General features: G+C 52.3%; 1 protein-coding gene across 10 annotated transcripts in view; it reads left to right on the plus strand.

Moving 5' to 3' along the window:
• The first annotated feature begins 7739 nt into the window (after positions 1-7739).
• The window catches only part of EBF2 (EBF transcription factor 2), a 185674-nt gene continuing 170766 nt past the window's right edge, over positions 7740-22647 (plus strand). For 8 of the 10 annotated variants that reach the window (XM_040965853.1, XM_040965852.1, XM_040965861.1 and 5 more), the window contains exons 1-6: positions 7878-8008; positions 10134-10290; positions 11303-11366; positions 11605-11660; positions 12176-12249; positions 18315-18383. In XM_040965853.1, the coding sequence (XP_040821787.1) occupies positions 7878-8008; positions 10134-10290; positions 11303-11366; positions 11605-11660; positions 12176-12249; positions 18315-18383 (551 nt within the window). Of the gene's footprint in view, positions 8009-10133; positions 10291-11302; positions 11367-11604; positions 11661-12175; positions 12250-18314; positions 18384-22647 lie in introns of all 10 variants that reach the window. The other 2 variants (XM_040965856.1, XM_040965857.1) reach the window with 2 other exon arrangements.

The following is a 22647-nucleotide window of genomic DNA, read 5'->3' on the forward strand; positions in this document are numbered from 1 at the left end:
AACCAGAATATCACCTTGCTGGAAATTCACAAATATAAACAAACTACAAGTAAAAATGCAAAAGATAATGTCTACACTTAGAGAATTTGGCCAATTTGTAGAGTAAAAAGAAGTAGCCTCAAGGACTGAGGATGGCTGGGAATCAGGACCAAAGGCCAATCTCCAGTTTTGCTGGTGGAGGTAGAAACTTAACCTTCCCAGAGCCCAAATCTGCATTGAAACACAAAAACAAACACAGCCTTGGGTTTTGCAATTGTTGTTTAAGGACTTCATGGCAAGAAAAGAATCACAGGCTGAGGACCAACAGCTACCAAGATGTTCATCACAGTGCTGTTTATAGTGAAGAATTGGAAAGAAACGTAGACTGGCTCAGCAACTGGTGGTACGGATAATGAGCCACCATACCAATATTACAGGTTACAGTATAGCAGTATTTAATGGTAAGCATAGATATCCTACACGAAATTCGCCAAAACGTTACAACTGATGCCTTGATTCACAGTTGACCCCAAAGAAATATGTCTACAAGAAAGGTTGGGAGAAAACCTACCCCAACACTAACAGTCATCATTGATGTGGATGTTGTTAGAAGTGGTTATCAATTTCTCTCGTCGTTTGTCTAGGTTTTCTGCCAGCAACATACATTTTTATATTAAAGGTGCAAATAAAAGGACTTCTAGGGAGTCCTTTGGATCAGGAAATTTGGTGCCTCTCCTGGACACCTTCCCTGTTCGACCCCCCTTCCCTGTTAGCCCAAGCTCCAGGGGCCGCTCGGCTCTCAGCCTCGCAGATTCTCCCAGCTTCGTTCCACCCGGACTCTGGAACGCACAGCTCCTTGGGAGCTCAGCTCTCAGGGGACCGGGAGATTCCTGCAGAATCGCAGCCGCTCCTGCGGGTGACTGCTGGGGAAGGGGACGCAGGGAGGGAAGCGAACTGTGAATGGACTGTCAACACAGTCCTAAGGATCTTTGGAGAGTGCGGCACGGTTTTCTTCAATTCTCTGGCGAGTTCCGCGATCCCAGGGCACGCCAGCCTGCCAGCAGCGGTTGCAGGCTTGTGTCCAGGGAGGCAACTTGTGGATCACCGCTCCCAAAGAGCGCGAGTCCTCTTCCCCGTGGCTCCGGGGAAGTCACCTTCCCTCCCCCAGGGAAAGGCACCCACTCGGTGGTCCTAGCGGGCGCCGAACACTCCCGAAGCAAACATTCACCTAAAAAACCCGAGAACCCGCCAAACCAAGGTTAAAAAAAACAGGCGACTCAGAATTCTTCATTGGTCATGGGGAAAGGGGGGTTGCAGGTGAATCCGTCACATGGGAGACGGAACAGTCTCGAGGGCTCCGCGAGTCCAATGCGTCAACAGGATCTTGGTGGTTTTCTGTACGCAGGTGCTGGGAGCACACACGCATCCAAGGAGCTCCAGTTTCGTGCCAGTTGTCTTCTCACGCGGAAGGCAAATGAATCTGTGGCGGAATGGATATCCCTATTTCACGCGACGCAAACTGAGGTTCAGAGAGTAAGATCAAATGCCAGGCTCTAGCCTGGGTCTGTGGATACCGAAGCTGGTAGCTTGGGAACAGCACAAGCGCCCCCGAATTTGCCCGGGGTCAGATGTAGGCAGAGCCCAAGATGCGAGCCTTCCAAGGCGATTGGTCCAGTCCCTTGTGGGGCATGGCCACTAACGCCCCAAACAGGGCTCTAGGCTTTCTCTGCAGCTGAGAATCACCCCGCGGTGATTCTCCTTAAGCCCTATGGCCCAGGTCTGTTCTCCCAGGGGAGAGCAGAGAAGCTGCCCATCCATCTGGGCTACGTGAGCCTCTGCCCAGCTTAAGGCTGGAGTGGGCACCACTTGGGTGTGCCTTGGATGGACCTCCCTAAACCAAACTGAGTGGCCTTCTTTCCCACGGGGCGGGGGGCGGGAGGAGATCCTGGGTATCAGAAACGGAATTGCTTAGGCCTTGGCTTGAGGGGCGGTGTCCCACAGTTGTACGTTAGGACAACTTGAGCTGGCCACCTGGGCTATGTAGGGTGTGTGTGTGTGTGTGTGTGTGTGTGTGTCGATCTTCGCCTAATGTCAAATGCAATGGAGTTCCAGCCGGTGCCACATTTGGATGTGGGACCTAATGCCGCCACACACCCCCCACCCCCTTGGGAAAACAAGCGGATTAAGAAGAAAGTTGGGTCTGAAGGCCACGGGTGTGTGTCTGGGGGGACTGAAACCAGAGACCACTTGTACTGGGGATGGGATGGGAGCATTTGTCTTCTCTCCCCTGCACCTGTCCCCACCCGCCCCCAAGACTGTGGCCTTCCCTAGGGGCAGCCCCCGGGCGCGTGGAGGCGATGTGTGCACGCCGGGCCCGGGGTTGAGGCGCGCGCCAGTGCGCTCGAGAACGTACGTGTGAAATGTAGCGATTGCGGCCGCGGCCGGGAGTGAGCTCGGCAAAAAAGCTGCATAATCAACACGTCGCTCACACCTCCTAGGCGAGCCGGGAGGGAGCCCAGGCTGTCCCCCGGGCTTTCCCCTGCCGGCTGGTGCGAGGCAGGACCACCCGGAGAGGGGGGTGGGGCATCGCAGCGGCGCTTTGCGGTTATCTTCCCCCAGTTCGGCGGGGCTGAGTGGGGACAAGGCCTGTGTGTTGTGTGTGTGTGTGTGTGTGTGTGTGTGTGTGTGTGAGAGAGAGAGAGAGAGAGGGAGAGAGAGAGAGAGAGAGAGAGTACAGGTTTTTCTCGGAAGACCTGCTTGGTCTTGGAGGGTGCAAGATGGGTCTTTGTTGCCAGTATGGTCCCTGAAATGCCAGTTTTCCATACTCACTCTCAGTTTGTGCATCTGTGAAATTGGGGCAGGTAACTCTCAAAGTGTCCTGGCTAGTTTCGGGGTGAGAACACGACGGCCGGCGAGGCGGGGACTTCCTCTCTCAGCCTTTCAGTTCATGCCTGCTCCATTTGGCCCCGAAATCCGGTCCGTGTCTCCAGGAGGATGGTGGGGACCTGCTGAGGCCCTGCCTGCAGGCACAGATTTCTGGAAGGGACACCCAGCACTCCCTCCTTCCCCCAAAGGCCGCTAGTGGGTGGAAGCTGCACCAGGCACCTACCTCCCTCTCTCCAGACCATTTGACCCTCAATACCTGCACACTTCCTGAGCAGCACAAGGTGCTGGTTTCCTCGCCACCTGATGCTTTGAGAATGTTCTCTTGGCCTTTCCGCGTTTCTGTCCAGGCTTCCTCCCTCTTTGCCGGCAGAATAAGGCAGTGGGAGGAATGATCTTTTCCACTGGGCAAACCCAGAGGGGGAGCAGCAGTAGGCTGGAGGTGAGGAAGCTGGAGAGGGGGTGAGGTTGAGGAGGAAGACCCTCTCTGGAGGTGCCAAGCTTTGGAGCTGAGGTGAACCTGGCTCTACCAGCGTGGGGACTCAGCTGGTCAGGTCCATGTCCAGTGGCCCACAACACCTGCACCCATGCCTCAGCCTCTTGGCCACCAGTCCAGCTCTACTCTTCTTGGCCATGCAGGAGAAGACAGAGAAGCACTTCCGTTTTGTTCCAGACTGCATTGGTTGGGATGGGTGGATGGGGGCGTCCTGGGGAGAGCCGTTGTGTATGTCTGCACAGTTTTTCATCCTCCATTCTCGGCTCCAGTTTCTGGGGAAGAAAAAATGCTCATGTTGCCATTTGGAGTGAAAGTTCATGAAGCTAGGGACTTGAAAAATCATTTCATCAGGAATTTTCAGGAGGTGGTCCAAGAGGGCGGGCAAACATTTTTAACTACACACACACACACACATACACACACACACACACACACACACACACGATTCACATCCAAAGGGAGGCTTTGGGGTCGAGCACTTATTTGCAAAACTCAGACTGCTTGTCCCAGGGGATCCAATTCCCCCGGACTAGTCCAGCAGTTTGAGTGCTCCAGGCTGCCTATACGCAGCACAGCGGGTGTGTGCACTCGCAGGTGGAAGTGACCACCCCGAGGGAGGGAGGGAAAGAGGGAGCAAGGGGCTGTGACCTTTGAATTCATTCCAGGAGCCTCCTGCAGAGAACCGGCCCCAGAGGGCAACTTTAAAAAATAGTTCTCTGAGTTGGGCACCTTGGAGGAGACCGGGTGGCCGGGCCTGAAACTAGTGGCGAGTGCGGAGGTGCAGGGGCGAACCGTGTCTCTGGAACGTCCAGGTCGTTATTTGCAACGGAGGGGGCCGGGTAGAGACAGAATCCCGACGCCTTCGCCTATAGAAGGTCATAGCGAATCTTCGTTGCGTTCATTCATTTGAATTTCTCTCCACTTGGGCTGAGGGGGCCTAACGCAGCTAGCCGGCTCCGGGAGAGGAAGGGCAAGGGAGGGAAGGGGAGGCGAACCGTGCGGGGGCCTGGCTCCACACCCCCCGCCGGGCCGCACTTTCCCCGTTGCAGCTGCGCCCGCCCTTGCCCGGCAAGGCTCGGGGCGAATTTTGTGTAGCGCATTTAAAAAGGAGGTTTGTTCAGGGGTCGCCCGAGGCGGTGGGAAGGTCCCTCAAGGCGCAGCCGCTGCTGCTGCCGCCACTAGCCCCATCTTAGCCAGCGCCGCGTCCTCGGCTCCTCAAGACCAATACGAACTCAATGAGAACCCATTAGGTTGGCAAGAGCGCTCAGCGCCCACGAGTGCCGCAGTCTCTGGCGCTGCCCAGCTACACCCGAGGTCGCCGCGCAAAGACGGAGCGCCGGTGGGTCAGCTTCCCTCCGGCAAGGAACTGGTGCGCCTGCGGACAGCGCCTGGAGAACCTCCCGGCAACGCCCGACCCTCGGAGCCTTGGGAGCAGTGTGGACCTTCCCACCTGGTCCACAGCTCCCCCAAACCACCTCCCTGCGACTCCTGAACTTGTCCCTAGGGGGTGGGGCTGGAGTGGCGGTGGCCGGGCTGTCCCTGGGCAGCCGTCTGGTTGGAGGCGGGCCGCCTGGGAGCTGGGAGAAAGCAGCAATTCATTCGTTTCCTGAAGGGCATCATTTGGGTGGCAGCTGTTACCCGCGAGGAAAGCCAGCCGCGTCCCCGACCCCAGTTCTGCCCTTTAACCCTAGCCAATCTGAGCCCGAGGGGCTGAGCGTCCAGGCTAGGGGCAGGCCCGCTGCTGACCAGCAACCCCTTAGGGTACGTAGGCGTCTCTCCCTTGCGGCCAGAGGTGTAGCGGTGCAGCTGAGCGACATCCTTGGGCGAGATCCCCAAGGCTCACGCACACGTAGTTCCAGTCTCAGCCTCAAGCCCGAGGCTTTCGTCGGAGGCAACAGGGTCCGAACGGAATAGAGGAGAGGTTACTTGGGGTTCAAAAAATTTATCAAGGATGGGCAGGGACCGCGACTCTGTGGTTAAGTTTTGGAGGCACTTGAACGTTAGCCACAAGGCCTGAGTTTAACAGAGAACAGCAGAGTGGAAACCGGGCAGTAAGTTTTATCTTTGCAAATTTCCCTCTGTCTTGTTGTCTTGTACAACTCCGGTCTTACTGGGCTTTTACTGCCCCTGGGTCTGTCTTCCTGAAATCTAACTGTCTCGTGTGATTTCCCCCACTGCTGGGCCGGAGTCCTGGGGTCCGGTAGCCCCCTGCGGACACAAAGCAGAGGCGGGGTTTCACCTCCCCTTTCTCCTTTAGTCATCTAGCCAGTTCCAGAGAGCCGGGGCGCGAGGGTCAGGGTCCTGCCGTTCTGCACGCTGGCCCCTGGCTTTCAGTCTCTGGAGTGGAGCCCAGGCTCAGTTCCGCGCGCTCCGGGATTGGGCCGCGCCGCTGGCCCCGGGCACGGGTGGAGGCGCGCACAGGTCCCTTGGCGCGGAGCGCGCCTCTTCAGAAAGCGCAGCCTTGGGGCCGGCACCGACGCGCAGGCTGGCGCTGGCGAGGTGCCGTGTCCTCTAGCGGCAAACTCCCGCAGTTCAGTTCGTTGGCGAGCGCTCACCCACGCCTAAGGGGTCTGGTCCGGAGACAGTGGACGCTCACATCCGAGTCCCACGGGGGTGGTGGTGGGTGGGTGGGTGTTGGGGAAGGGGGTGTCTCTCGGAAAGGATCCAGGGTCGGGGCAGGCCCTGTCTGTGCTGAGGCCGGGAGACGCGGGCGCAGTCGCTCGCACTGCGAGCAGCTGATTGTTTCGTCCACGGCAGATGGTCTTTGAGCACAGATTTGCATTCATTGTCTTCAAATCTGTTTGCGCGCGGGTGTTCGTTCTAGATTTCAGCAGCCGATCTACGCACAGAGCAGAATATAAAAGGAGAAGCAAGAAAATCATACCCAGTCAGCCGGGAGATTTTTTTTTTTTTAATAGGCACCTGGAACAGCGGCCTTCGCTGCAAGCTAAAAAGCCGTCTAGGGTTTCAGCCGCGCGGCCGAGCGGATACCAGCTCCGCGGCCTGAACGCACGGCGGCGGCGGGCAAAGTTTCCGCCGCTTTTTCGCGGGCCTCCCGCACGGGGGCTTCAGGAGCTGGGGCTGGGGGGCCCCCGGACTTGCGCCCTGGCCTGCGCCCTGGCCGCGGGCGCTTCCTCCTGCCCCGTTCTGTCCGCAGCCTCTTCTCCGCACCGGCGCGCTTCCCGTTCACGCCGCCCGGGGGGTGTTTTCCTGAGCTTCTTCGCCGGCCGCTTTCCGCCACGCAGTATTTATTTGAGCAACACTCGAGCCTCGCTCGTCCACACACCCTACCCCTTCCCATCCCCGCCTTCAGGCCTTGGAGCCCACCGTGCCCCTCAACCCGTCCCTTCTCAACAACTTGCAGAACGCTCGCAAAATCGGAGCATCTCTGTGGAACTCCAAGAAACTCGGGGTGTGTGTGTGTGTGTGTGTGTGTGTGTGTGTGTGTGTGTGTGTGTGTGTGTGTGTGTGTGTGTGTGTGTGTGTGTGTGTGTGTGTGTGTGTGTGTGTGTGTGTGTGTGTGTAGGGGGAGGAGGGAGGACATGTGCGCGAACACGGGGACGTGGGGCTCACACCCTGCGCGCCTTCGCCGACACGCGCACACACCCAACCCCGTGCAAGCTGACTGCAGGAAAACAAAAAACAACAAACACCTCCCGCGTCCGGAGGCGGGGTGTCCACCGCTGCCCCTCACTCGGGTTGGCAGGAGCCCCCGCTGCCCGGCCTCCGGACAGGGTTCTGGGGGAGCCCCCGGCCCCGCACCGCGGGCTCCGACAAGGACGCGGCGCCCGCAGCCGCCCGTCCCCTTTCACCTCCCGCACTCGCGGCCACGCCGAGCGCCGCGCGCGCCGCCGGGGGACGTGGGCCCGGCCTGCCCGGCGCCGGCCAATCCCGAGCGCGCATGCAAATGAGGCTCCTTATCGGGCCGCGGCCCCGCCTCCGGCTGGCCGGCCGTAGTAACCCATGGACGGGGCCGGCGCGCGGCCGCAGCCGGGCTCCGCCGCTCCACGCCGCGCTGCGCGTCCTCCCCTGCCCGCTCCACTGAGCCTGCCGGCGTTTTTTTTTTTTTTCAATTGGAGAGGTGGGGAGGAGCAGGGAGAGGGAGGGAGCCTGGAGGAAGGGGGAGAGATTAGGCAGCCATCAATCTCCTCCCGCTTCTCCCAGAACAGGTGATGCTTCTAAATTGTGACCACTTTGTGGAGGCAGCACTGCGGCTGGAAGGATGCGAGCGACCTAGGGCGCAGGGCCTGGGGCGGCAGATCTGAACTTTGCGAAGGACAAACCCCAAACTTTTGACTCCATCAGTCCGCGTCACGCGCGTGAAACCAAGGCCCGGGTCTTCTTCTTCTTCCCCCACCCCCTCTTAATTTCAAGAGAGACTCAAACTTCAGCACTTGGTCCCTTTTCTTGGATTGCTTGGAAGGAGACAGTGTGGTGGCAGCCGCTGGGAACTGTTGTGACCGTGTTGTTGTTGTAAACTCTTGATTTTAAAGCGACAGTCAAGGATCAGACTTTGTCAATGTTTGGGATTCAAGATACTTTAGGACGAGGACCAGCTCTGAAGGAGAAGTCGCTGGGCGCGGAGATGGATTCGGTGCGCTCCTGGGTCCGGAACGTCGGCGTGGTGGACGCCAACGTCGCGGCGCAGAGGTAACGAGGCGGCCGCGCAGGGACTGCGCTCTGTGCGAGGCGCTCCCCTGCGCGTTCCCGCCGCCCGACCCCTCGGCCTTTCCCTCTCGGTCCCCATCTGTCGCTGGGCTCTCCTCAGGCCGGCGGGTCGCGGCCCTCAGGGGCGCGTAAAGGGCCCGGCGGCGGTGCACACTGCCTCGGTCGCGTGTGCTTCTTCCTGGCTTCATCCCCGAAGGCCACTCTCGGGGACAAAACCTAAAGTAGTACGTCGCCAAGACGAGGCTCAGCCCCTGGCCCGGGGAGCCGGAGCGGTCTGGGCGGAGCGCGGGGAGTCCAAGCAGGGAGCCAGGGTAGCTGCTGAGCCCGGGGGTTCGTCACCGCGCCTACCCTCCCGCATCACCTCCGGCCGGGTTCCCAAGGACCGGGAGCTGGGGTGGCCAGAGGGCGGCGACGACAGGAGACTGAGAAGCGCGGGCGAGGGCCGAGCGGCTCTCCGGGAAGGAGAGGTGCAGGCAGCCCTGGAAGGGACTGCAGCAGGAGACTGACCCGCAGGCCAGACACACAGAGGCGGGGAGGGCGAGAGGCGAAGTCAGGGAGTCACCAAAGCAGAATGGCGAGAAGACGAGCCAGTGCGCCTGGCGGCCGCCGGCGGGGTGATCCCCCAAGTTCACTTTGTTCCCAGGCGTCCGCGCTGGGATCCTGGACAACGTATCCAGGGTGCTACCCACGGGGACATCTGTCTGATTCACATTCTGCCGCTTAGGGGCTGGAATTTTTGGCCTCCAAGAGGCAGACTTCTTTCCTTCCCGCAAAGAGCCCAGTCCTTCTCTCCCGAGCCCCTCCTCGCCACTGGACCTCCCGGCTGTTCTGTAAGTCCCGGCGTCGCACCGGGAAATTGCTGCTCTCCCAGGCAGGCCATGTCTCCAGGTGTCCCGGGTAGAGCGAACCCGGCGCCGCCGCCTCCCTCGGAGCAGAGGAAGCAGAAGTTGAAGCTCTCAGGGCCCGGGGCCGGCGGCGGTTCTTGCCCGTGGGCCAGAGCTCGGGGGACGCGGGTGCCCACGGGTAGACGGCCCCAAAAGCAGCGGGCGTTCGAGCGGCGGCGGCGCCTGCCAAGGTCTGGGTACAAGCTGAGCTACGAAGCTCGGTGAAGCCGGTAGCGTTACCAAGGCGTCCCAGCGGCGCACCTCCTTCAAGACATCTCCCCACTTTCCTCCCTTCCCGGAATCAAATAGTTTGTGAAAGTTGGCAAAACCATGCTGGCCGGGTCTGTGGTGTTGGTGCTGATGCTGGTGATGAGGTCCTGCCAAAATAACTACACTCTTGAAAAAGAGTGAAAGTGCTTGCCACTGGGACACAGGGCTGGACGACCCCCAGTGCCACGGGACAGCTCCTGCCACCTGTGCGGGCCTGCACTCCCGACTGGACGCGCAGCGCTAGTAAGCGGAGGTCTTTTTGGCTTCTAGGCGTCTCTAGTAGCTCGGGGGTGTGTGGGGAGTGAGAAGGGGGGACTGAGCGTCTCCAATGTGTGTGGTCCACGGTGACTTATGGTCCCCAGGGCTGGTCGAGGTCATTCCGCCCCAGGCTGTACGGGTCACAAGTTTTCGGAAAAGCGAGGGAACCCTGAGGGTAAGGCCAATAGCAACGAAATTTGGGTACTGGGCCTTCCTGCTCCCTCGTAGGGTGGAGGGGAGTGTTATGGGTAAGGGCTCCAGGACCAGAAATTCCAATGAAGTAAGAGGGTCACCCCTTAATGAACAGATGAGAAACGTAGGTCTCTAGTCAGTGGGCCCCATCCATGAGCAGTGGGGGAGAAAGACGACCGGAGCCCAGCGCGCTGGGGACGGCTCCAGGCCAAGGTCGACAGCCGGGTCCTGAGCTTTCTATTGAAGACACCAACAAGCGATTGGCTTCTCGGTCCGAGTGCTGGCGTTTCCTGGACACCTGGCCTTCAACGCTCACCGCTGTGGCCACCGGGACTCCCCTAAGGAGTTTTCACTTCTTCCTCCGCTTTGAAACAAGGCCCAGGGTGCAGGCTCCTGGCGCCACCTCCCTGACGTGGCCCCTGGCCCCCTCTCTGGGCGCTTTGGTAAAGTGGTTCTCTCTCTCTTCCCCTTGTCACTGTCCCCCTGTGTTTCTTCTTGCGCAGCGGGGTCGCCCTGTCCCGGGCTCATTTTGAGAAGCAGCCCCCTTCTAACTTGAGGAAATCCAACTTCTTTCATTTCGTCCTGGCGCTCTACGACAGGCAGGGGCAGCCGGTGGAGATCGAGCGCACGGCCTTCGTGGACTTTGTGGAAAACGACAAAGTAAGGGACTCCCCTTGCACTCCCCCACCCTGTAACACACACACTCTCTCTCTCTCTCTCCCTCTCTCCTTGGGAAGCACTAAAGATTCCATCTGTCACAGGCGACACTTTTCGGCTCGCATCATCAGGGATGATAAATTGAGGCTTCTCACCCCCAGCTCTCAATCAGCCGATTTCCCCGCCACCTCCTCCTGCCACCTGCCCCCTGGACCCTGCGCTGTAAGGAGCGCTCCTCTTGCTGTGGCAGTGAACTTCAGGGTCATTTGCCCAGCCAGATCACAGCGGCGGCGAAACACACTTGCTACCTTCCCAGATTAGAAAATATACCCAAAGCCTCTGCTGTCCCTCTTTGAGTTCCTGTTCTGTTAGTTTTGCACCTGCCAGAGCCCACGATGTAGCATGGATGAGTACTAAAGGGAACCGCACTATCCAGTTGTGGCTCCTAACTCAAACCGAAGTTGGAGGCTTGGATCTGGTTTCAAATGAAGCACACTCCACCTAAACCTGATGTGTGACCAAAACTGCACTTACCAGGAAACCTTAGATCAAGATCCCCCTTGACTCTCTGGCACTGGGTCACTGAGCCCGTGGTGCCTATGGTCCCTGTGGGGTGCTGGCCAGACAGCTGCCTTTTCAATTGCTCTGCTCCTTTCCCCTCTGCTCTAGGGCTTCCTAAGGATGGACAGACAGAGCTGGATGGGTTGGGTGGGGTATGTTCAAAGGCAGCCTTGGTGCTGTGACTGCTGATGGCTTCTCTAGGGTCCCACTCCTGAGGACAATTGTAAAGGGGACAAAGAGCTGGAGAAGGTCAAGTGTTCAAGAGACTTTGCAACTTTCAGAGGTGGCCAGGGCAGGCAGCTGCTGCGACTCCTTGACCTGCGGTTGGACAGGAGGAGATTGTTGGAGGGGTAGAAGGCAGCGGGAGGTGGTGTGAGGACTGTCATTTTTTTTTTCTATCCCCCTCATTTGGGGCTGAAAAAGAAAGGGAACTGGATGCTTTATGTCTTTTTAGGAACAAGGCAACGAGAAAACCAACAATGGCACCCACTACAAGTTACAGCTGCTCTACAGCAATGGTGAGTGCCGGCTGCCCAGTGCCGCAGTCAGTCCCCGTTCCTGTCTTGGACCTTGTGCGATCCTCTTCATCCTCTTCGGGAGGCTGGGAAGTTGGCTGCCTGGGAGTGGCCCAGCCTGGGTGCTGGGATTGCTGGCTGACTGGCTCTCCATCTTCGAAAGGGGAAATGGGAAGGGGTTGGGGTGCCTAGTAGGGGCTCCGAGACCCCTGACTCATGCGCTTTCTCTTCGGCCCCACAGGTGTTCGCACAGAGCAGGATCTCTATGTCAGGCTCATTGACTCGGTCACCAAGCAGGTGAGCCCCATCATCTGCCGCCGCCTGGCACTGATCTCACCTGTTTCTGATCCCGCCCACCCTTATTTCTCTGACACCCCCCCTGCAGCTTGATTTCTTGGGCCACACTAACACCCCGTTCTGTATCATTTTCATCATTCACTCTGGATTTGTTTTCTCTCTCACCGTTTGCCTTGTTCTGTTGACTTGGGGAGAGATGTTGGAGGGAGCGAGAGGTGAGCAAAATCATGGCAAAAAGAGACAGCAGTTTTTGGGAGATTTAGCAGTTATGCATTCCCAAACTTTTTTTTTTTTCCTGGCTAAGAACTCTGGTCTCAGTGGGGGTGGACTTCTCTGGGATGATTTCCCTTGGATTTACCTGGCAACCTGCTCTTGTTTTGTGCTGTGTGTTGGGACTCCTAAGCAGGTGGCAGTTAGTGAGATGGAAAGCCAGGGTCGGTGCAAGATCTAAAATTCCTTCTTTGTTTCTCCACTCCCTCTGGTATCTTCCCTTCCTGCGTCCACCTGCCTCACAGCCTATAGCATACGAGGGCCAGAATAAGAATCCAGAAATGTGCCGAGTTCTGTTGACGCACGAAGTAATGTGCAGGTAAGAGCCACACGGGTCTGGGAATTGGCTGGGAAGCCGCGCAGGTGAGCGGTGCCTGCAGGGTTGCGCGCGCCGAGAGCGGACTCAGCAGTGAGGGCTGCCAACGAGCCAGCGCATGCTGGCTCGGGCCCGTTGCACTAGCCCTCGCCTCTATCTCAAGCAGGTGGCTTAGGCAGATTCATTAGGACCAGGGAAGGAAGCCCGCAGACTCTCGCAATTCCAGCCTATGCACAGCCAGAGGTTCCCGGTGGCCTCGGGCTGCGTCTGCTCTCCGGCTCTATGCACCGCAGCGCAGGGAGGTGACAGGGCAGCCTCCGGTAGGGCCCTAGACGGCGGATTCTCACGCGCCGGCTGGCTGCGAGTGGAGGGTCAAGCGGGGCCACCACCTGTGGAGTCGCCGAGGCCAAGTCCTGGAACAAGTTGCAGTGTGGCTCAGGGACCACCGCGCGGTGAGCCGCTTGTGTTCCCGCCGCTGGCTGCGCCTTCGCACCTGTCGGTGCCGGGGATGCGGGTCTTCTGGTTATTTATTCACTCCGTGTGAAGTTGATTCGCCTAGGACTTCATGTTTCTGCAAAATTTCTAGAAGAAAGACCAAACGCAATTCCCAACAGGATGTGAGCGGCACGCGCGGGCGGTGGTGGGGGGACCAGAGCCACAACTGTACTCTGATAGGCACGCAAAGTTGCAGGTGACTGGTATTTCTGTACCTTTCCCATTTGCCTTCCAGAGACCAATCCCTTCCTTTTGAGTTCTGCCAGTGGCCCCTTTCTTCTGATTGATATGAAGAAAAACATGTTAGAAGTTCATACACACACTCACTCATTCTTTCATCAACTGTTTGAGTGTCCAACTTGGACTGTATATTTGGGGTGTGGGCAGTGGGATGCCACTTGCCAATAGGCTAAGGAAGCCAGCTCTGGCAAGAGAATGGTTATTTCACTGTAAAAAAGAAGCCAATCACAAATGTTCATTCTGTCCACATTTCTTCTTCTCAGCTCCCCCAGAATTTCTGGTTGAAGGGGATTCCTCAGTTTTCCTTGCACTGCCCTTGCTTCAGCCTCAGGTCTCCCAATGCTATTCCTGCTGGTGCTGGTAATTGCAGACCCTCTAATTTAGCATGGGCTGTTTTATGGGTCACTCCCTGAAGCTCTGTTTCCCTCGCCAACCCAGTTAGGAAGAAATCATAACAATCAGACATGTTTGTTTTGGTTTTGACCCCATATTAGAAAAAAAACACGCTTGCCAAATGCCAAGTTCAGCTCAGCCGAAGGCTTCAAGGGAGGGGCGTTGAGGGTTCCGTGGCTGGATAGCAGAATGGGGCTTCGGGCCACGGACTCAGGAGATAGAGGCTGTGTTATCCTGAGGCTCCTACAAAGGCTTGTTCAGAAAGAAAATACAGTTCCAAGATGGACTTGCCTGCTGTATCTTGATTAAATAGTCAGAATGCTGTGATTTGGTTATCTAAGTGAAGGAAAGTTTAAAAATTTCTCTCTACACTTATAAATGTCTTAGAAGAAAACAAACAAAACCCCTTGTCTAATGAATTTTACCTATCACTTTAAATAATATTTTCGAACCCATCCAGCTGTAGTTAAGGCTGACATTTTTATTTTTAAGTCCCATCAAATCCTTCTCATTTTATGCTGTTTAAGTAGCAGCATCAATTTTTAAAGCCTCTAGTTTAGTCTGCATTAGTAACACAATATAAAAATTTAATGTACTGTAACTTCTCCATGTTGGAGACCAGGGAAGATGCACAGCTCTTTTCTACCCAAACTGGAATTTAAAACAAGTATTAATCATGGACAAATAAATGATCCATTGGATGGGTACTTCCTGGGGTGTGTGTGTGTGTGTGAGAGAGAGAGACAGACAGATAGACAGACAGACACACACACACGGGGTATGAAATAGATCCTGTCAAACATTGGATGCATCTGAAAGGGAGATTTTTACTCCATCTTTCAGAGCTGGTGATTCCCCTGGAAGAGGGGAGATTCCTTGTTCCACATTTTAAGAGTCAGTTCTGGCAATCAAGGAGAGGTGAAACAGATACCCTTTTCCAACAGTTATTGCATGCACTTAGTTTCATTTGCATGATGTTATTCGCCATACCTGGGTACTCCCATGAATGGTTTTTATGTTCTGTAATCTTTATTAAAAGGCTCCTAAATGGGTATTTAGTTTTGAGAGAGGAATAAAGCATAGGGACAAAAATCAGTCTGTAGGAATAACTTTTTTCTCCCTTCCCCAGTGGGTCTCTGATCCCCTCTCTCCTGCTTTAGTTCATTTTGCCAATTATTAGCAAGGAGAAATCTAGTTGTTATGTCGCTGCCAGCCACCTCTATGCCCTCAATGCTCAGAGGGTTAAAAGATATTATAATTTGAACAGAAGTCGTCTCAAGGCCTACAGCTGGCTAATAACAGAGTTGTATTGAGCGCGAGCAAACCCCACAGCTGTGACTTTTCGCCACAAGGCGCAGGCTAGACAGGGCCCTAATCAGATGGGCCAGCCGGGCAGTGGGGCCAGTGTCTTTATCGGCCAGATGGTGTGAATTTAGACACTTTTGTTATGCAATCGCAGGGAGGAGTTGGGGAGAAGAAAACAAAACAAAAGCCACCATGCTGTGCGCTTATTTGAGTTTGAAATTAGAGACAGATTTTTGAAAGTTGAGGGTTGAATTTTAAAATTGGTATTGAAGGGGAAGGGGACACATTTAGCTTGTCTTGAGCAGGAGTTGGCCGGACATGCCCTAGCTAATGCGAGGGCTTTTATTTCTTTTTAAATTTCCCTAGTCATCTTTTATACTCTTTATTTTTCTGGAAAAAAAAAAGCAGGTAAAATTCAGGATTGTGATAAGATTTCTCATATCTTCTCCCCCCATCCCCCACCCCCGCCTCAATTGTCTTGTTCTTTCTCGTTCCCTCCTTAAAGACTCCGTGTGGAGGAGGGAGAATGCAAGAGGCCTGTGAGCCAATTGCGAGGGTTTCAGGTGGAACTTATTCTCCAAATAAAAGTGCTCGAGTTTAAGTAGCCCAACCGAGCCGGACGGAGATGCAGAGAAGTAGCTTTCATTTTCTACAGGAGAAGGAGAGCATCTGGAAGCCTCTTGGCTTACTGCTAAGTTTAATTTCCTCTTTGTTTTAGAATCTCCCCCCCCCCCCCCCATCTTTCCCTACTTAAAGCCCCTCTCAGTCCCTTATTGGAAACTCCAGACTTTGAAACTTGGTTTGGGGGAAAGAGCCCTTCAAGCCTTGTAACCACAGTAGCTGAACTTGAAGCTGGTCGCCCAGCCTTTGTCTGTACAGCAGAGGGGAGGAGGAAGAGCGTTTGTCGACTGAGTAAGTCGGGGTCCCTATTCTTCAGGGTCAGCTTCGCATGTTGTTTGGGGAGGCTGGGTGTGTATTTGGTGTTCCGCTTCCCTTTGTTGGTTGGTAGGACTGTTGCTGGCATGAGGACTAAATGTTGAAATAAAACAAAAAATGAAAAACAGCTAGAATCTACAAATGAGCATTTTTAAAAAAAGATGAAAAAGAATTTTCTTTGGCTAACTTTTAAAGACTCAGAAATGTTAAGGGATCAAATGAGGCAAATACAACCAACTGCTATTATTTTTCTACCTTTAATATTACAGTTCAACAGTTAAGTGACTGTGTTTCCTATCTTGTCTGGGCTGAATGTTAACATTGGGGATTACATTTAAATATGTCACTGTTGGAAACTAGGGTTATCGGGTCCTAAAGTTCCTTTGCATTTTTCTTGGGTCATCATTTCTTTCCCCACACTGGCACCAGGCTTACATTTTTATCTGTTTTTCTTTTCCTCCAGAGCAAATCCCCATGGAAAGCAGCTGAGTTGAGCTGAGCAATTTTGCAAACTTTCTCAGCCTCCTCAGTCAGAATCATTTCTACCCAAACTAAACAGATTGGCACAATCTGCCAGTATGTGCTCTTGTAATTAAATTGTACCCAGCATCTCGCACATGTTTGGGGTTGGGTAGACATGCTAGTGATGTCGAGGAAGCATCTAACGTGAAGTCTTTGGGTAACTAGCAGGCTGTGTGCGTCTTTTAAAATTGTGCTGCTAAGCAAAGTGGTTGGCTTGAGCTGCAAAGGTGTTTCGCTTGATGTAACAGGTGAGGTGGGAGGGGAGCAAGTGGGTGGGGGTAGGGAGCTAGGAAGAGAGGCAGGGCTGGTGGGAGTGCAGCTGGCCGTACTTTCATTGGTGTTAATCTTGTCATAGATTGAAAGTTGAAAAGTTAAGACTTAATATGATTTCAAAGTCCAAATATTATTTCAGGAAGTCCCAGTGGCCAACTCTGGTATTAAAGTTAAGACAATTCTTCTTATGCTTCCTACTAATTTGATTAAATTTCTTAAAAATCTCGTGCTCATTTGGTGAAAATGTTCTAGCATTTTCTCCAGTGTATTTTCCTTTCTAAAGATGGGAGAATTGTTCACCAAGTGACTATGACATCCGTGAGTGAAAGAGATGAGCTTTAAGAGTTTTAAAGTGTTTGTTTTTTGTGTTTGATTCTATGAGCAGAAGTGAGGGGTTTTCTGAGGGCCACAGAATAATTTTAGAACTGGTACCATCTAGGCCTTGCACTCGATGGCTCATCCCTTTTCTCCTGTAGGATCATCATTTTGGAAGGATGCTCATGGAATCCTGTAGCCTCCTGAATTTAAACTGAGAAGGGACTCTAGAGAGAATCCAACCCAGTACTTTAATTTTATATGGAGGAGAGGTACAGCCCAGAGGGGTTAAAGAAATTTGACTAAATTCGTGCAGCTGGTTAGTGATGAGTTAGACGCCAGAGCGCTGATTCCCAGTTCAGCCATGTTTCTCTGGCACCACATCAATCTTAAGCTACAGAGAAACTGCCGAGGGAAGGGCAGGGTTCATAGAGTTTGCTTATTGTTAAACATTTATTAGACATATTCTCCAACCACTATGGAAGATAATGATTTTCTTACAAACTATGTCAAGGCTGCACCCTTAATCAACTACAGTTGATAGTGGACTGTGCACTTAAAATGACCTAAGAGGGCTTCAGTGGTGTGTGGGCCTGGCAAGTGGCAGAGAGGCACCATGGTGCTTGTGTCAGGTGGGTGGGGGTACCTCAAGTTTCTTTTGCCCTTCTCAGTTTGTCTCCATATTTGCAACACATCCTTTTGGACAGGAGTGTTTTGCTATCTGCTCTAGTCTTTCTGTTTGTTTCTGGTAGAAAGGTGCTGGGTAATGCTGTTTATTTCTTCTTTGTCATTAGCACCTCTCCCCCTCCTCCTTGTCAGTATTTCCCCACCCTAGGTGTCTACCCAGCACCTAGCCAGGAGGTTGCCTTGGGACGTGGACTTGTCAGGATTAGGGACTACATGCAATCAAATCCCGTTTCTTTCCCAGGTGTGGTGAAAATTACTGGAGAAATCATTTTACAGTTCCCTACCTCATTTTCTTCCCATTTTGAAATATACACCATGATGCTGGTCTTCCTCCTTCATGTTTGGAGAATGATGGAAATGAGTAAATGAATAAATGTTTATAAACTATGCTGAATTCTCTGGAGAAACATGCTATGTAAATAAGGTTTATAATAATGCAGGCAGCTCCTTGTGGTCTATTTTATACATTTGCCATCTCCCACCCCTCTCTCCTTAAATACTTTTTTTGCAACACAAAGATCTAAAATTAAAGAATGATCAAGTCATTGACTACTAAGCTGGAAGTAACCTCGTAGATCTTAAACTCCAGCTGTCTGTGGTTCAGGTTGCAGAGATGGCCCTTGGGAAAGCTGAGGTGTGCTGGGTGGTCATGAGTGGTGCTGATGTGTGTGTAGGTCATGGAGTGAAAATTTGAACGTGTGTATTTTGGCTTGACTCAGTAAATCTCTTCCTTTTTACAAAAGGAAAACACGGTGCAGATTCTGCCCTCAAGCAGTTGGTAGTTGAGAGGCTCCCCTGGACACAGTTTGCTTTTTGTGACCATTCTGACAGCGTGTACCCTTGGTATTACCTTGACTTAACACATTTTCTATGTACTCTTTTGGCTGCTTCCGGAACTACAGTCGCTGCTGTGAAAAGAAAAGCTGCGGAAACCGAAATGAGACGCCTTCAGACCCAGTCATCATCGACAGGTAGGGGGAAACATCTCTGGGGTCTTGTCAGTGTCTTTCCTTCATGAATTTCAGCTGAGCATTGGTGGCTCGTGCTTTGCTGTGAGATTGGCTTCTTCTCCAGGGTACTAGGATCACTTCTTAAGGGTTTTCTAGTGCTGGCTGGCCTTTCCTGGAAGGAACGAGAACCTGCCTTGTAGAACCTGTGTCTTTGAAGCTGGACTTTCCACCAGGTGTGCTAAGGTCAGCTTATTGGGGTGGTGGGGCGTGAATGATACAGGAGGTGAAGCCTACTGCAAATCCTGCCTGGTGGGGTCCGCCCTCAGTTTCTTGGGTGCAGCTGGTGTGGCCTGAGGCAGGTGGCTCAGCCTTGACCCGTCTGTGGTTGCTGCACAGGATTCACATGGCGTGGGGGTGGTGACAGGCCCTCCATTGCGCTGGGGCAGATTCCCTCTTACCGCCTGGGTGTGCCCTGTGGGTTCTGTGCTGCGTTTGGAGCAGAAGAGTGTCTTTGGGACAAGATGCTAATTCGCTGAAATGTGATTTAAGCATCCTCAGCTGTCTGTTTGTGTGATTGGAAACAGAACTTACAAACCAACAAAGAAATACCAAATTAACTTCCAGCAATCATGTAATTTTTAAGAAACCCCATATTCCCACCCCTAATTTTTTCTCTTTCGTTAAAAAACGGAGTAATTCCCTGTTGCTTCTTTCTTTGGGTTTTTGTGTTTCTAGCCAGGTCCTGAAATGGATTGGAGAGACCACAGTCTCCAAAGTTGTTATTCCAATATTCCAATGAATTCTCAGCTGGGAGAATGGAACCTCTGGCATCCTTCCCAGAAAGCTAGCTTGGTTTCTTCATGGAAAGTAAAGTATAGGCCTAGGAATCGAGGAGGTTAGAATTCTGATCCTGACCTAGCTGCTGACCTGGGATGAAGCACTCTACATCTCCATTCTCCAGATGTGTGGTGATGGGTGGGAGGGCGCTGCCTGCTACTCTGGGCTTCAGGAGGCCTCTAATATGTCATGACCGGAAGCAAATAGTGTTCTCTGCGATGCCTGGGGACAAGAAGACAGTTAGAGGGTGTCTGTTACTTGTGTACCAATGGTGCCTTTGCCATTTTATCAGGTTCCAGTGAGCTGGGGGAGTTCTTTGAGTTTCTTCAGCATTTTTGGAAGTGAGGTCACTCTGCAGGAGTGAGCCATTGGCTCCTTTTATACATGCTGGCCTGATTGATACCCCTGCGCTTGCGCAGCTGACCGTGGCAGAGCTTGTGCTAGAGCCCCGTGGTCCTTACTTCTAAGGCCTTATCCGTGCACTTCTAGAATGCTGTCTGTCTGAACAGATGAGGTGGGTCTGCTGGTTGCACATGGCAGGATCTCCTTGCATTTCAGGGTGCACATGGGGCTCTGCTGGGGAAACTGGATACATGAGAGGCCAGCCTGGACCCGAGTCCTTTGCTTTCTGTTGTGTAGACTGAGCTCCCTAGTCTTCTAGCCATTTTCACGAACGTGAGCTCCTCTTTCAAGAAGGTACTCTTCCCTCATGCCTGTTACATCTTTTCTTGTCATAAACACCCCATAAACCAGCTTTAGAAATGTTTGCCAACCCGTAAATGCTAACCTGCACATTACATCCACACACACAGCCTAACGACATGGTGCTTAGCAGCGGTGCTTAACCTTAAAGTACTACAAGTCGCTTGCATCTGTGGATAAAGCTGAGTATGTGTGTGCTTTCTTCCTGTGCTGTACACATGTTGCATGTAGAAAAGAGTCATTCTGCAGCTGTGAGAATATTGTCATATTGATACCATCACAGTTTATGCTAGGAAGCTTTTAATTCTTCTGAGAACAACAGTTGTATCTGGGCTTCATTTGATGGAGTCTTACATGACTCTGGCATTTGTTTTTACCATCCTAGGTACAATAAAGCAGCCAATTGATGTTGTCTGCATCATTTGAAATATGCATTACTTCCGAAATGTTGCCTGTCTGCACATGGAGACACCCATACCAAAGGGTGCCGTAAATTGACAGCACTGGGTTTTAAGGGAACCCGTTTTTATTATAAACAGATGCATTTGTTTGGCTTCATCACTGAAGGGCTTTGTTTGAAGATACTGTTTCTTCATCACAGCCTTGTCTTACTGCTTTTGAGCTTACCTTATTGCCTTCGTGCTGTCATTTTCAGAAGTAAAGACACAGGAATTCAGGTTTCCTTTTGCTCAAGTTGGAAAAGGTGCTTAGTGTTATGCGGAGGTGAGCTGTGCATCTGGTTTGGGGTGCAGTATCTGCCAGCTTGGAAGTGTCCGGTTTCCTGACAAGCACCGAGTGAGTGCAGAGGGCCCTGTATCGTTGCCCTTGTTCCTATAATGCCAACTAATGATCTTCTCCCCCTTGTTGCCCAGCCTTCCCAAATTTTACACAGACTTTCTTGAGTTTTCTCATGCAACAGGCCACCTCTTTTGTGGCCTAAGGGAAATCTGTTTAGTTCTTGACTGGCATGTTTGTTCCTTGGTGAAACTAGGGTGATGCAATGACATGCCTCTCAAGTGTGAAGCATAGCATTGCTGTATTTGTGATTCCATTTTTTAAAAATCAAAGATGTAAAGGATTAAGAAAGAATTCTCATCTCAGGCATGCTCTGCATGTCATCAGTGGCAAGTCAGTTTTTGATTGGTATAGGTGTATGCATTATCACATTTGCTGGAGAGACTTCAGCTCAAACACACACGGAAAAAAACCACTTGATCTTCTAGTCAGCCCTTGTGATAGTCAATTTCCAGTGGACTGGTTAAAAAAAGGAAAGGCACTTAGAGGCAGATGTTGTGGCACAGTGGTTTAGGCCATTGCTTGTGATGCAGAATTCCATGTCTCAGTGCCAGTTTGAATCTTGGATGAGCCACTTCTGATCCAGCTTCCTCCTAAAGTATCCTCAGGGACAGCAGGCGATGGCTCAAGTGCTTGAGTCCCTGCCACTTACATGGAACACCTGGGTGGAATTCCAGGCTCCAGGTTTCAGCCTTGTCTGACCCTGGCTACTGTGGGCATTTGGTACATGAACCTGAATCACAGAGATGAAAATAAATAGACATTAAATAGAAAGATTTCATTACCCTGTAACTCCTTAATTGTAAACCATTGTATTTTACAATAAGGGATTTCCCCCATGAGGGACTTCATTCTTCATTTCCTAAAAATTGGCCCCAAATCAAAGATGTGATTTTTTTTTTTTCTCTGTTAGATGACGTACTGCCTTGATATCTCCAGAAACATTAGCTGACTTGTCCACAAGCTTTGGTAGCTTGTTGGGCACTATGCCTCTCTTGGAAAAGCAGGCCAACACGCAGCACGGAGATCTGCTCTGTCAGGAGCTCTCAGCAGCGCCTTGCTCCTATATGAAAGACATGTATGAGCGCAGGCCAGGGGCAGGACTTTGATTTTGAAGATAAAAAGCAAAGGTTCCACTTGACAAAACCAAATCAGAACCCAGCAAAACAAAACCACCAAGATAACACCAGCCTTCTGGTGGTCTCCAGCCTGTCAGTGAAAATCCGTGTGGTACACAGAAGCTCAAGCTGATTCACAAGTGTGGGTTTGGAAGGAAGCTCCAATTCCCACTGGTTTGTCATGGGCTGTGCTGTCTTCAAACTCTCTTCTTTCCAAGAAACTCGGGAATACCCATGGAGTCTCCAGGACTCAGGATGACTTAGTGGCCTAGGAAAGAGAGGCTAAGGGCCAGTTTCACTGGTGTGGGAGCAGAAAGAAGAGTCTATAATTTCTATCTCATGGACAGTCAGATGAGTAGAGAAGAAGGTAGGCCCCCTTCTTACCTCTGTAGGGTGCCTCTGCCCACGTACATCCTTGTAGGGAGTTTTCCTGTGAAAAGAGCAGGTCCAATCTATTCCTCACTATCTTTAATTTGGGGATCTTGAGTATTTCAGAGTTCTGTCCTGAGAAGACTATTTCAAGAGTTGATTTTTTTTTTGAAGCAGAACAAATAACAGAATGACCGTCATTCAAAAGTTTCACTCAAAAATATCTGGTTTAGTTGTCTACAAGTGATTTCCCTGACACTATTTTGTATTTTCTTAAATTTCTAACTGACAACCTATGTACAATATAGAACATGTCATCTTAAACATTCGCTAACATTTTTGCATTTGTTTGAAAGGCTGTGTGACACACAAGAAGTTAGAGCCATCTGCCTTCTGTTAACTCAATCACTAAGTGTCCATAACAACTGGAGCTGGATTGTGTTGAAGCCAGGATCCTGGAAGTC

The sequence above is a fragment of the Ochotona curzoniae genome, unplaced genomic scaffold (genome assembly GCF_017591425.1).
Source record: "Ochotona curzoniae isolate NIBS_2020 unplaced genomic scaffold, NIBS_Ocur_1.0 scaffold_4505, whole genome shotgun sequence".
Taxonomy (NCBI): domain Eukaryota; kingdom Metazoa; phylum Chordata; class Mammalia; order Lagomorpha; family Ochotonidae; genus Ochotona; species Ochotona curzoniae.